The sequence below is a fragment of the Bos javanicus genome, chromosome 18 (genome assembly GCF_032452875.1).
Source record: "Bos javanicus breed banteng chromosome 18, ARS-OSU_banteng_1.0, whole genome shotgun sequence".
NCBI classification, from domain to species: Eukaryota; Metazoa; Chordata; class Mammalia; order Artiodactyla; family Bovidae; genus Bos; species Bos javanicus.
In genome coordinates this window covers 40162052-40176171 of record NC_083885.1, presented here as the reverse complement: position 1 = coordinate 40176171, position 14120 = coordinate 40162052, and the positions used below count along the sequence as shown (strand labels likewise).

Here is a 14120-nt window from a genome sequence, read left to right as displayed (position 1 = left end):
GAAGAAGAACTAAAGAGCCTCTTGATCAAAGTGAAAGAGGAGGGTGGAAAAAGTTGGCTAAAGCTCAACATTCAGAAAACGAAGATCATAGCATCTGGTCCCATCACTTCATGGCAAATAGATGGGGAAACAATGGAAACAGTGTCAGACTTTATTTTCTTGGGCTCCAAAATCACTGCAGATGGTGACTGCAGCCATGAAATTAAAAGATGCTTGCTTCTGGAAGAAAAGCTATGACCAATCTAGACAGCATGTTAAAAAGCAGGGACATTACTTTGCTGACAAAGGTCCGTCTAGTCAAAGCTATGGTTTCTCCAGTAGTCTAGTATGGATGTGAGAGTTGGACTATAAAGAAAGCTGAGCCCCGAAGAATTGATGCTTTTGAACTGTGGTGTTGGAGAAGACTCTTGAGAGCCCCTTGGACTGCAAGGAGATCAAACCAGTTAATCCTAAAAATCACTCCTGAACGTTCATTGGAAGGACTGATGCTGAAGCTTAAACTCCAATACTTTGGCAACCTGATACAAAGAACTGACTCATAGGAAAAACCCTGATGCTGGGAAAGATTGAAGGTGAGAGGAGAAGGGGACGACAGAAGATAAGATTGTGGAATGGCATCATCAACTCAACAGACATGAGTTTGAGTAAGCTCCAGGAGTTGGCGATGGACAGGGAGGTCTGGCATGCTGCAGTCCATGGGGTCGCAAAGAGTCGGACATGACTGAGTGACTGAACTGAACTATCATCCTTTTATGATCAACAGAATTGATAAGAAAGTGTGGAGAAGTCTAAGGTAAGTCTAAAATCTTTCCTTGGTGGGTCTCCTCTCTTTAAAAGCCATTGAATTCTTTGGTTAATCGTAAGACTGGTAACTTCACTAAGATATATCTACCTGTTGAATATTCTACATCATTTTGTTCCAGGACAAAGTGTGGCCTTATTTTTTTTTTTTAATCTTAAAACAATATTTCATTATTTTTGAACAGACAGGACAATGAAAACCATGTTAAGCCCATCTCCCCTCCTGTAACTCAAGTGAACTCTTTCCCTCCCCTGAGGCGCTTATGATTACACAAGTGTCTTATCTGTCCCTGTATGAACATAAAGATATTACATGAATATAAAATAACATGTATTCCTTTATTTTTTACATATATGATAGCATACTATGCACTCCTGTTCTGCACATTGCTTTTTCCACTGGGGGATCACTCATCGGTGCATACTGAGCTGCCTCACTGTTTTTCAATAGCTGCGTTTTATTCCAGCATAAAATTCTGCCATCATTTTCTAAGCAATTTTCTATGGACAGATATTGACTCCCAGTCTTTTGTTCTTATAATCAATGTTGCAATGAATATCCTTGTATATATATTATCTTGTATATTGTGTCTATGTCTATAGGATAAATTCCTAGGAGTAGAATGACGAGGTCAGAGGGTATGGGCATTTAAAATGTTGATAGCGAGAGCTCTACTGTCTTCCACTGTATACTTCCCCAACACAGTGCCTGTTTCTACATGCCCCCTAATATACAGCATCATCCAATTTTTGCTCTTTACCAGTCTGATAGGAAAAAATGTGTTTCATAGTCATTTTAACTTGCATTTTTTCTAACATGAGTGAAGTGGGACATACTTTCATATATTTAAGAGCTGTTTTCATTTTGTGGACTCTGTTCATTTCTTTTGCCTGTTTTTCCACTGGGTTGTTGGTACTTTTCCTGTTGATTTGTAGAAGTTATTTCCAAAATTATATGTATTGCTTTTATTAAAGTTACATGTGCAAGTAATATAAAAGGTTGAACTGTACTACACGATTTATTACAAGAAACAGTTGTTCCTGACCCACTCTGGTGTTCCAACAGTCCCAAGGCCACCAGTTCTCAATTCCGGTAGCAGGATGGGTCTACGGAAGAGCTTTTTTGGTCAGAGAGGGGATGATCAGGCATTGCACACAACTCAGATACCAGGGATTATTCTGACGTATCGACACTGACACAGGGCACATTAAATTCCCGGAACATTTTGATGAGTTTCTCTGCGGAAGAGCATTTATCTTTATATCTTGGGATGAAAGCCCGCTGCCCATGTCTTCTGAGTGGAGTTGGTCAGGACAGCTGGCTGGTGCACACAGGGTCCCTTGTGTTCACAGCTGGTGCTTCTCAGCCCAGGCTACCTGAGCTGAAGGACTCACACTGCCTTGCCTCACTGGAGAATTTCCTATGCTTTACATCTTTGCCTTTTTGTCTACCCACTCCCCTCCTCATTCTATCTTATAGAATTTAAATCTCTCATTAATTGGTTACACCAACCCTCTTCTTTCATTTTATCATTCTGGGTGGCTTTCCTTTTGAACATTTCTACTTTTATCTTATTAAGATTTCAAGAGGTACAAGATGGGGTCTGACCTAAGACAGAGAAAACTGCTTGTGCCTGGATTTTCATTCTCATCCATTTGTTTTCCTCTGCTCTTCAGTCCACTCTTGGTCTCCTCTTTGAACCTTTGTATCTTGTCCTTGAGCTCTTTTTAAAGACAGGTTATATCGTCTGTCATTTCTCTGAGGCTGTAGAAAACTCCCTGTTTGTACTTTGTGTTTTTCTTTGCACAGGTTCCCTCGCAGGAGATTTTCATCTGCCTCTTGCTTATAATCATCTTCTCCTTTTATTTTTCTGTTCAAAGACCTCAGCTGTTTTCCGCCTCCCAGCAGTCATGCTTGAATGAGACCCTAAAGAGTCAGTGAGGAAGGAAGGGCGGGGGAGGGCAGCAGTGCAGTCTGTCTGCAATACCCTCTCATCCACTGGCTTATCCCCCATCTCCCACAAACACTTGTCTCCCCCAGCATGTCTCCATGTCTCAGTCATCTCCACTCATGTTCCACAGCAAACATCCTTCAGTCACAGGCTCCCTCTACCCTGCCTGCCCTTCCTGTCTCCTCCATCTCATTTCTCCATTAGCTGTCCCCCTGAGAGACTGAACACGATGGAGTGTGGGGCTGCCCTCTCCTTCAATCCTCTTCCCTCTGCAGCACCACCTGCTGCGGGGCCCAGTCATTCCCTCTGGTGTCCGCACATCCAGCCAAGGATGGATGATCTCGTGGGACTGTTCAGGGAACACCACATCCCCAGAAGGTGGGCCAGGGGAGCTCACAGCCTCCTCCTGTGGCCTGGTTCCCATTTCTCAGTATCTGGAGATGTGCTGGCTGGTTCAGGGCCTGGGCTTTGAATTTTGGTCAAATTTGAGGGACATTAAGATCTTTTCTCTCATTGCTGGGAAGTCACTGTTTTCTAAAGATCAGCTTCATCATCACAGGCAGGAAAGGAAGGATCAAAATAGTCAGTGAGAAGTTCTTACATCATTAATAATAGCTTTACTACCAACTGATACTGAAATTTGACTTATTTTAGATTTTTCCTCTCTGTTTCCAAGATTCTTTACACTTTTTTCTGGACTGACATTTGGCAGTGCACTGATACTATTCTCTTCCTTTATCACACACATGGCTCCCCGCTGGGAGTTCAGACATCCTCTGTCTAGTTACCTCAGGAGTTGAGGGCAGTAGGGATTTATCAGTCTCGCAGATAAAGAAGGGTCCACCTGTTGAGAGCAACAAGTTCACAGGCAGCGTGGAAATGTTCTTTATGGCCAAGGGCTGGTATTCAGGTTCTAGGATAGTGTTAGGTTTCTGCAAAAAAAAAAAGAGGAAACAAACCACAGTAAGCCTTTAGCAACAAAGGTCTGATATTCATTGTTAACAGCTGATTTAGCCTTCTCTCTGTTTATAGCTATGGATGTATGGATTTATATTATCTCCATCTATCCACCCATCTATCTAAATATAGGTAATATGTATCTATATATTACATAGATTCATGTCTCCATGGTCTACAATACATTAACAAGGGATTGATATAGATGAAATACAGGTATAGAGTTGTCTATGTATGTATGTATGTATCTATCTCACTAGAAATGATCCTACGTTAAGCCAGAAAATACAGATTAGATTGTCTTACTTCCTTGTTACCTGGTTTAAAAAAACCCTAGATAAGCCATGCTTCTGAATAGAACCACTACTACTGAAGCTTCCACAGCATCATAAAACAAAAGTTTACAAAGTTAGTGGTATTTTAAGGAAGAATCCATGCACCACTATAATGAATAAAACATTTTTTCCTTACACAATATTTTTTTCATGCTTAAAACACCCAATTTGCAAATATACTCACCTTGCTATATCAGAAATGCTCATAACTGTTTTCTATAAAATTTCCTGATAACACTGGGAGAGGTGATTTAGAAGCACCTTTCACTCTCTTAGATCAAATTTCATTTTTCAACTGGAGAAAGCATCAGAAATGGATCTTGAACTGGAAGTTTCTGTTCAGACTGCAGTTTTCTCCTTCTGACTCTGGGATCCACATTATTCCTTATGTATCTTGGAAAGGAGGTCCTTTAATATCAGTAGGAGGGGACCGGAAATCTTAGTCTCTGGCCTCCAACGACAAGCTCCCTCTCACTCCCTGTCTCCTCCAACAACTCTAGCTTATTTTTCCCAGGCCTCAATGTTTTGATTTGCTTTTTCTCCTTGTTTGAATTTAAGGTAAATGCCCCTGATTCCATGTTTTTCTCTGTTTCTGCTCCTTTGCCCAGCATAGTCTTTCCTCTACTGGGCTTTCTGAGGGAGCTAGGGTGACCAGTGTCCATGATACCTTAGTCAGTTCAGGCTGCTGTAATGAGTATCACAGACTGGGTGGTTTAAATCGGCAGCCATTGATGTCTAATAGTTCTGGAGGCTAGCCAGGCCAAGATCAAGGTGCCAGCACATCCGGGGTCTGGAGTGAGCCTATTTCTCGGTGTGTAGACAGCCGTCTTCTCACTGTGTCCTCACATGGCTGAGAGACAGATCATCTCCCTTGTCCCTTCTTATAAGGGCACTAATTCCATTCATGAGGGCTCCACCTCCATGATCTTATACTCTCAAAGCCCACTTACAACACTACATAAGGAATTAGGGCATCAACATACGAATTTTGGAGGGACACAATGTTCGGTCCATAAAGTTGGCTTGAGCCTTCTGCCTCAGTTGCACCCCACTAGCCCTTTGTGGATGCCTGACGTTCCTTCAGTGTTCAAACCTCCCAAGAGAAGCTGCCACTGTTCCTCTCCCTCTAACATGGTGACATGGGTCCTGGGTTCACTGTACACTCGCAGACTGCATATTACAAGTTGGGGAGGGATGGAGCAGCACCTTCAACCTTCCTCCCAGCCTGCTGGGTCACTGCAGGTAACTTTGAAGAGAAAAAGCCACACTCGGTTGTTTTGGCAAGAGGCCATTTAGAGGACAGTGATGAGAAAGAGTCGATGCACGGAGAACATGCTCTATTTTAAAATGACCCCTTCTGGCTTGTTTGTCTCGCCAAATATCAGCAGACAGGATTTGCTGCTGGACTTCATGAAGCAAACTGACTGCTAGTTTCAAATGACCTTTTCAATCCCGCAGAGATGTGGTTTCATCTCTGTGGCTTATGAATGGTACAACAGTTACACAGTAGATCAAAACTGAGGAAACGGTTATAGAAAAATTCTTCTCATAGGCAGGCTTGGTATCATTATAGTCTAATGTGCTAAATCAGATACTGCCTTGAGCCGAAAACAAGGAGACAAGAATGGATAACTGGGTATTATGCAATTAAACCTGAATACCAAGACCTAACAGGTCTCCTGCACATCCTGGGTAATGAAGTCACATTTCTTCATTGCCCCTGATATGGATTCAATGTGAGCAGGAAATGAACAATGAAAAATACCATAGTGGGGCAGATTGCAAACTTGTGACATTTGGCAGGAAGTAGAGAAAGGCAAAAACAAACAGGGCCTTATGACTCAATTCATTTCTTAGTTCAACAAGTTACTGTCACATTCAAAATATTTGCTGTTTTATTCCAGTGATAAATCCAGACAAAAGAAATTTAAACAGGAATATGGCTTAAGAAAATAAAGAAAAGAAAAGGGACACTATCCACATATGTTTATGAGCTTTGGAAAAAACAATCTAATAAGAAACTAAGCTGCATACACTGCAATGTCTTGCACATTGTATAAAGTAACTATTCAATAAATCTTCACTGATTTTTCTCTGAATGGCTACATTTAGAGAAAATATGATGCCACCAAATTTGGTGCAGCTGTCACCAGTAAATATCCTTCCTGATTACTTTAAAAAAGGAAGAATTTAAAACAGCAATGAAAACCTGATAGCTGCAGCAGCAATTCTTGTAGTATTTTCTTTGTGTCTCAGGGAGACTGTAAAGTCAGTTTTAGTTCAGCTCAGTCTCTCAGTCATGTTCGACTCTTTGCGACCCCATGGACTGACTCTTTGCGACCCCATGGACTGACTCTTTGCGACCCCATGGACCGACTCTTTGCGACCCCAAGGACTGTAGTACGCTAGGCTTTCCTGTCCATCACCATCTCCTGTTCCTTGCCCAAACTCAAGTCTGTGATGCCATCAAACCATCTCACCCTCTGTCATCAACCTCTCCTCCTGCCTTCAATCTTTCCCAGCATCAGGGTCTTTTCCAATGAGATAGTTCTTCACATCAGGTGGCCAAAGTATTGAAAATTCAGCATCAGTCCTTCCAATTAATATTCAGGACTGATTTCTTTTAGGATTGACTGGTTTGACCACCCTTTAGTCCAAGGGACTCTCCAGAGTCTTCTCCAACACCACAGTTCAAAAGCATCAATTCTTCAGCGCTCAGCTTTCTTTATGGTCCAACTCTAACATTCATACATGACTACTGGAAAAACCATAGCTTTGACCAGATGGACCCCTGTCAGCAAAGTAATGTTCCTGTTTTTTTAATACACTCTCTAGGTTGGTCATAGCTTTCCTTCCAAGGAGCAAGCATCTTTTAAGTTCATGGCTGCAGTCACCATCTGCAGTGATTTTGAAGCCCATGAAAATAAAGTCGTTCACTGTTTCCATTGCTTCCCCATCTATTTGCCATGAAGTGATGGGACCGGATGCCATGATCTTAGTTTTCTGAATGTTGAGTTTTAAGTCAATTTTTTCACTCTCCTCTTTTACTTTCAACAAGAGGCTCTTTAGTTCCTCTTTGCTTTCTGTCATAAGGGTGATGTCATCTGCATATCTGAGGTTATTGATATTTCTCCCAGCAATCTTGATTCTAGCTTGTGCTTCATCCAGCCTAGCATTTCGCATGATCTACTCTGCATAAAAGTTAAATAAGCAGGGTGACAATACATAGCGTTGATGTACTCCTTTCCCGATTTGGAACCAGTCTGTTGTACCATGTCAAGTTCTAACTGTTGCTTCTTGACCTGCAAATAGATTTCTCAGGAGGCAAGGAAAGTGTTCTGGTATTCCCACCTCTTTAAGAATTTTCCACAATTTGTTGTGATCCACACAGTCAAAGGCTTTGGCATAGTCAATAAAGCAGAAGTAGATGTTTTTCTGGAACTCTCTTACTTTTTCTATGATCCAACAGATGTTGGCAATTTAATCTCTGGTTCCTCTGCCTTTTCTAAATCCAGCCTGAACATCTGGCAGTTCTAGGTTCACATACTGTTGAAGCCTAGCTTGGAGAATTTTGAGCATTACTTTGCTAGCATGTAAGATAAGTGCAATTGTGCAGTAGTTTGAACATTCCTTGGCATTACCTTTCTTTGGGATTGGAATGAAAACCGACCTTTTCCAGTCCTGTGGCCACTGCTGAGTTTTCCAAATTTGCTGGCATTTTGAGTGCAGCACTTTCACAGCATCATCTTTTAGAATTTGAAATAGCTCAGCTGGAATTTTACCACCTCCACTAGCTTTGTTCACAGTGATGCTTCCTAAGGCCCACTTGACTTTGCACTCCAGGATGTCTGGCTCTAGGTGAGTGATCATACCATTGTGGTTATCTGGGTCATAAAGATCTTTTTTGTATGGTTCTGTGTATTCTTTCCACCTCTTCTTAATATCTTCTGCTTCTGTTAGGTCTGTAGCATTTCTGTCCTTTATTGTGCCCATCTTTGCATGAAATGTTCCCTTGCTTGTTATCTCTAATTTTCTTGAAGAGATCTCTAGTCTTTTCTAATCTTTCATTTTCCTCTATTTCTTTGCATTGATCACTTAGGGAGGCTTTCTTATCTCTCATTGCTATTATTTGGAACTTTGCATTCAAATGGGTGTATATTTCCTTTTCTCCTTTGCCTTTTGCTTCTTTTCTCAGCTATCTGTAAGGCCTCCTCAGACAACCATTTTGCCTTTTTGCATTTGTTTTTCTTGGGGATAGTTTTAATCACAGTTTCCTCTACAATGTCATGAACCTCCACACACAGTTCTTCAGGCACTCTGTCTGTCAGATCTAATCCCTTTAATCTATTTGTCACTTCCACCATATAATCATTAGGAATTTGATTTAGGTCATATCTGAATGGTCTAGTAGTTTCCCCTACTTTCTTCAATTTAAGTCTGAATTTGGCAATAAGGAGTTCATGGTCTGAGCCACAGTCAGCTCCCAGTCTTGTTTTTGCTGACTGTATAGAGCTTTTCCATCTCCAGCTGCAAAGAATATAATCAATCTGATTTTGGTATTGACCATCTGGTGATGTCCACATGTAGAATCATCTCTTGTGTTGTTCAAAGAGGGTGTTTGCTATGAACAGGGCATTCTCTTGGCAAAACTCTGTTAGCCTTTTCCCTGCTTCATTTTGTACTCCAAGGCCAAACTTGCCTGTTATTTCAGGTATCTCTTGATACAAAGTCAGTTTAGCATCCTGTAACTGAAACCGCAATCCTACTTCTTCTTCATTCTCCACCAGTCTGTGAAATGTTAGAGTTTTCGCTTGTCTCTAAGTGCTGACACATTATTTGTTGACTTGAATTGAATCGTGTTAACACATCTCATAGAGCATATAGCCAATAAGCTCTCTTACTCATCTCCTGGCAGAGCACCTTATGCATAGTGGGTGTTCAACAGGTATTTATTTAATATGAACAATCTTACAGAACATGCTACTAGAACAAATGATTCTGAACACTCTCCTTCAAGCCTCTCTTAATAAAAGGAATCCCAGTTGGTTCCCTCACGACCTAGGTAGACACTGCCACACCCAGACCTTTCGTATGACAGCACAGATCATACCTGTGGGATCTTCCTTAAGGCTTGGTCTTCCCTGTTGACTGTGAGGTTCAACACTACTCACTGTTGCATCTCTATGACCCAGCACAGGGCTTGGCACACAGTAGGTCTGGATACATATTCCACTCAGTGGCCTGTTTCAATGAATACATCTGACCATGTCGCTCCCTTCCCCAAAGCCCTCCAATGGTCACCCGGAGCAAATCCCAAAGTTCACAACACACGTCCCAGTCATGCCACACACATCTGACCCCTGCCCACTTCTCCAGATGGACTTCATTGTCATTCTTGGCATAATCTCTGTCTAAGGTGGACTTCCAGCTTTTTTATGTTGACCAAGCTCTTTCCTGACTCAGGTGCTTTGCATGTGCTGTTCCTTATAATTCTCTCTCCATCTCTCATCACCAGACTGCTGTTTTTCAAGTCCCAACTTGATGTGTTTGTTCAAGGAAGTCATCTATTACCTCATGCACAAATAAGGTCATGTCTCCTGACACATGCTCTCACTGCACCTTGTATCTTTTCTTCATAGTACTGTTTAGGACTGCCATTTAAATAATTAAATTTTCATAGTTTGTTTACAGTCTGTAACCTCAACCAGTGTGTCTCAGCTTTGACTATGTCAGATTTTCAGCACCAACATAGCCCTCCACACATACCTGTTTTGAATAGTAAATAATTTTCTGCTGGAAACCTGCCTAGGAGTAGGCTGAGTCCTGCTGTGATATCTCCCTCTCCTCGCAACCATGTCTGCCCCCTGCCCTGAGCAGCAATCATACCATCTCTTCCTTGTCCTGGGCCTCCCCCACTTACTGCTCACCCTTAATGGCACATAAAGTCTTATACAGGTATAAGCACATGAATTAAAGAATGTGAATCAAATAGTTTAAGTCAATGATTTTCAAGCAGTATTAGGTGATCTACAAAATAGCTTAATTTGTCTCTCAGTTTCCTCCTGTATATCACAGGAAAGATATCAGAGCTTCCCACATAGATTGTTGTGAGGGACAACTGGGAAATGTGTGTAATGAACATGGCTCAACGCCCAGGACATGCCAATCAAAAATGGGTAGCTATTCTAACTGGTTACTGTAATTATCAAAAATTCTTCTCCATCCATTTCTGTACTATGATGTCAATTTTACCTATGTAGAGTAAATGATGGACTGAAATGCATTTTCAGTCCATGGAATATCCCTTCATTTTGGTCTTATACATCAGAAATGATGGAAATAGAATTTCCATGGCAATTCACCTTTCAAAGGAATGTAGGCTTAGATTAGGAATTTTTAGTTGAATGTGTACTGGCCTCTGAAGTTGAAAAAACACTTGTGGGGTGTGGGTCTAACAGGATTCCCATTGATTTAGCTTCCTAAATGAAAGTGAGAACATGTGGACTCCTGGCTGGAGAGTGCCCGGCCCTCTGCTGCACGGCCTCACTGACCTTCTCCAGTCGGTAAACAAGCTGCTTGGTGGAGAGCTGGATGAATGGCGCCACAAACTCACAGATGATGCTCACGGTCATCACCAGGCTCTTCCCCTTTTGTGTCCCAATGATGGTGTGGCATACCAGCTTTTCTTTGACTACCTGCGGACAAGATATACCAGCATTTGTAGACCTTCCACAGTTCAGAAAACTTACTTCTCAACCATCAGCAAACATTCTCAACTGCTGGCCTGGGGACACCAGGGAAGAGCACAGTTTTCTGAGCAGTGCATGTCAGGGAGGGGTCTCTGTCACAGTTAAAGTCTGATTGGTTAGATATGGCCAAGGCGGATCCTGTGTCTACTTCTGACTGTCCCTGAGGGCACAATCAATTTACATCCGGTTCATCCAGTGTGTTTATGGAAGATCTATTATGCATTTGGGCTGTTAGGGACTGGATACAGTGATGGACGAGGCAGATAAAAATCCTTCATGGGCTATCACTGTGCTGTACACCTGAAGCTAACACAACATTGTAAATCAACTACACTTCAGTTAAAACAAAAAATCTTCACAGTTCAACAGTAGTTACACAATTTCGTATCAAGCTAGCTGGAAACTGACTGGAACAATTTTGCCTTACATATTTGAATATTTAAAAATCATATATGGTAACTAATACTTCTTTGGGCCCAAGAAGCCTAGATTTTTTAAAGTAGAAAGGACCCAAAGTGAATTTATATCATGAATAGCCTTTATTGAAGACTGGCTAAAGTTTCAGATGTTAATGAATTCAAGACTCATCTCATTCATGTAGCAGAACTTGGAAGAACATTCAGCAAAGCTTTTAGTAAGGCTACAACTGAATTTAGAACCCCAGCAGCTCAGATTTAATGGCTTTAAAAATAGGCAACTCCTGACAATGACATTGTAAACATGTTCCTGCAATGGACCATCAGTATTGAGCTGAGGGGCTGCTTTCTATTCATCTTCACATCCTCAGTGCCTACTGTGGTGTCTGTCGTGTGTACATACTCAGTGAAAGTTGGCTGAACCCCTCAATAACAGAGAGAAAGAACACATTATACATGCCACCATGGGAAATAACTGTCTTTAAAAAACTGAGGATGTGTTTTACCTGAAAATATTCTGTGAAGAAACAATTTAAGTAAGACAAAGTGACCCTGTGACCCCAGAGGAGCTAAGCAGTGGACCAGATTTCCCATCTCATCTGCTAGGAGATAACTTATTACTGTTTCCTTTTTCATGAGGAGAAAGTTCAGCATCACATCCTAATTTGGTAACACGAGCAGAAGCTCAGGTAACCACCGTTTCTCATTCACAAAGTCTGTCTTTGTGAAGAGGCTTATAAATGATTTCAGATTTTTATGTTTTTGATGGTTTCTAACCTCCATGAGGTGATAAGAATAAACACATGGTTGGATCTGCCTAAATGTCTTTAGCAGAATGGTGATAATGTGAATAACAGCAGAATATCAGAGTTGAAGATAAATGTGGCTCTTTTATTCATACATAAAAAGGTGATGATTATAAATGTGAATCTTTCAACTCAGGCTGAGAGGAAAGGAAGTGAAGACATTCCAATACCTGGATAGGAGAGGCAGGCAAGAGTAACTATAAAAACATTTTTTAAAATAAATATTAAGTGAATACTGCTATGTGTTAATAAGGGGCCTAGCTTTGGCTGAATGCTGGTTGTCCCTCCACCAGAGACCTACTGGCTTTGTTGATTTGGGGGATGAGAACCTACTTGAAATGGTATTTTAAGATTGGGTTCACGGCAGCTGTAGAAACAAACAGAAAACTCCACAGTGCTGAGCCTTGAATGGAATGGGTGCTGCCATGGTAACACAGTGCTGTATGCAATCCTTGAGAAACCATAGCCTTCCTTCAGATAAATGTCAAGAGACTCACCTAAGAAACACAGTAAAGATTTATTTAGGAGAATAACAGCTTCTAAACATGTCATCCTCTTACCCTGGGAGTGGAAGAATAGCCTTCGAGTATCACGTCAATCGTCTGGCCTGGGGACAGCTCCATCCTGACGGGGTGGAGCTGAAACACGGGGCCGTGAGGCTCCCTGGGTGCCGGGCAGCACTGGACCCGGGGCTGGCTCTTAGCACGATCCTCCTTGGCCAGCTTCTTCTTGCTCAACTTTTCTTTTGGACAGAAATCTTCATTCATCCAGAATAACTGTTGGGCCCGACGTCCCTTGTTGGTCAACTTGAAGTGGTAGTAATAGGTGTCCAGGCTGGAAAAGAGGAGGGAGGGATTCACAGGACTTCCCTGTGGGTTGTTCTATTCAGGTCTACACCCTTGGGATTTATTCCTCTGGAAGTACTTAAAAAGTGAGCAAAAAAATAGACATTAGTTTTTTTTTTTTTTTTAATGTAAAAAGGCTAAACAGTGATGCTATTGGGAGCTGCTACAGTCATAGGACAATGTAGCATCTACTCATAGGGTCATTAGTAGTCCCGGAGTTGCCATTGCCAGGGAAGCATTGTGGGGAAGTGGCTCCATCCGTCCTCAGTCCTTCTCATCAGGAGAAGCCACCATAGAACACAAAGATACAGATCATGTGAAAACCACTTTCATTTGCAAGAAACGGTTCTGAGGAGTGAAAATAAAATGCCACCTGGAGGAGAAGCTTATTTCAAATTGTGTTGAGTAAACTTCTAGTGACCAGTACAATGCCTTGTGATGGACTCAATTTGAAGGGAACTTCAAAGAGAACAAAACATCCTCTAAGCCTTACAGTCAAGGAGATTGTAATAGATGAGGACACCAGCCAGCCTGGTCATTTTTCTTAGACTCATGTGCTTTAAAGATGCTAGTATTTCATTCACTTATTCATTCATCTGTTCCACAAATAAAGTACCTCTTTATTGTCTGGTTCTTTGCCAGCTACAGGGATTTATAAGATCTTGGAGGTGGTTTATACGTGTTTTTGAGTGTTTTTTTTTAAACTGATTATAAGCTTACTTTAAAATATTCTTTTCAGGGAAAAACTCATCTCAGGACTTCTTACATTTATTTTTAATTTTGAGGGACTTTGAGTTTTCATCTCATCTGGCCCTTCTTTGGAAAGATGTCATATCTAATAAGCAAGCTGAACCTTGATAAAAAATGAGTGCCAGTTGTCAGGTATAACCATTTTTATCTAAATATATGTCCAACAGAGCTTCCTCATTGGAGTCTTTGTAGTTAGACTTCATGGCTAAAGGTACACTTTTGGGGGAAATAACAAGTAATAAGTACTATAGACGACGTAGGGTCTCTGTCACTTATTCACGGTATATCTTTTAACCATCACAGCAACCCAGGAATAATAAGTATATTACTCCCATTTTATTGACAAAGAAACAGAAGCTCTGAAAACTGAAAGTTGTTGTTCAAAAATATGCCATCAGGAAAGGTGACATCTGGGTATTTCTTTAGATCTTATGCCCCAAAAGTTGGCAAATGTTTCTGGTAAGGGACTGAATAATAAATATTTTAGACCTTTTGGGCCTTGTGGTGCA

At 41.3% G+C, this 14120-nt stretch overlaps 1 protein-coding gene across 1 annotated transcript in view; it reads right to left on the bottom strand.

Annotated features, from left to right (window-relative positions):
• The window catches only part of HYDIN (HYDIN axonemal central pair apparatus protein), a 465600-nt gene that overhangs the window by 138999 nt on the left and 312481 nt on the right, over positions 1-14120 (bottom strand). The window contains 3 exon segments of the mRNA XM_061387844.1: positions 3542-3685; positions 10597-10740; positions 12577-12850. Coding sequence (XP_061243828.1) covers positions 3542-3685; positions 10597-10740; positions 12577-12850 — 562 coding nt within the window.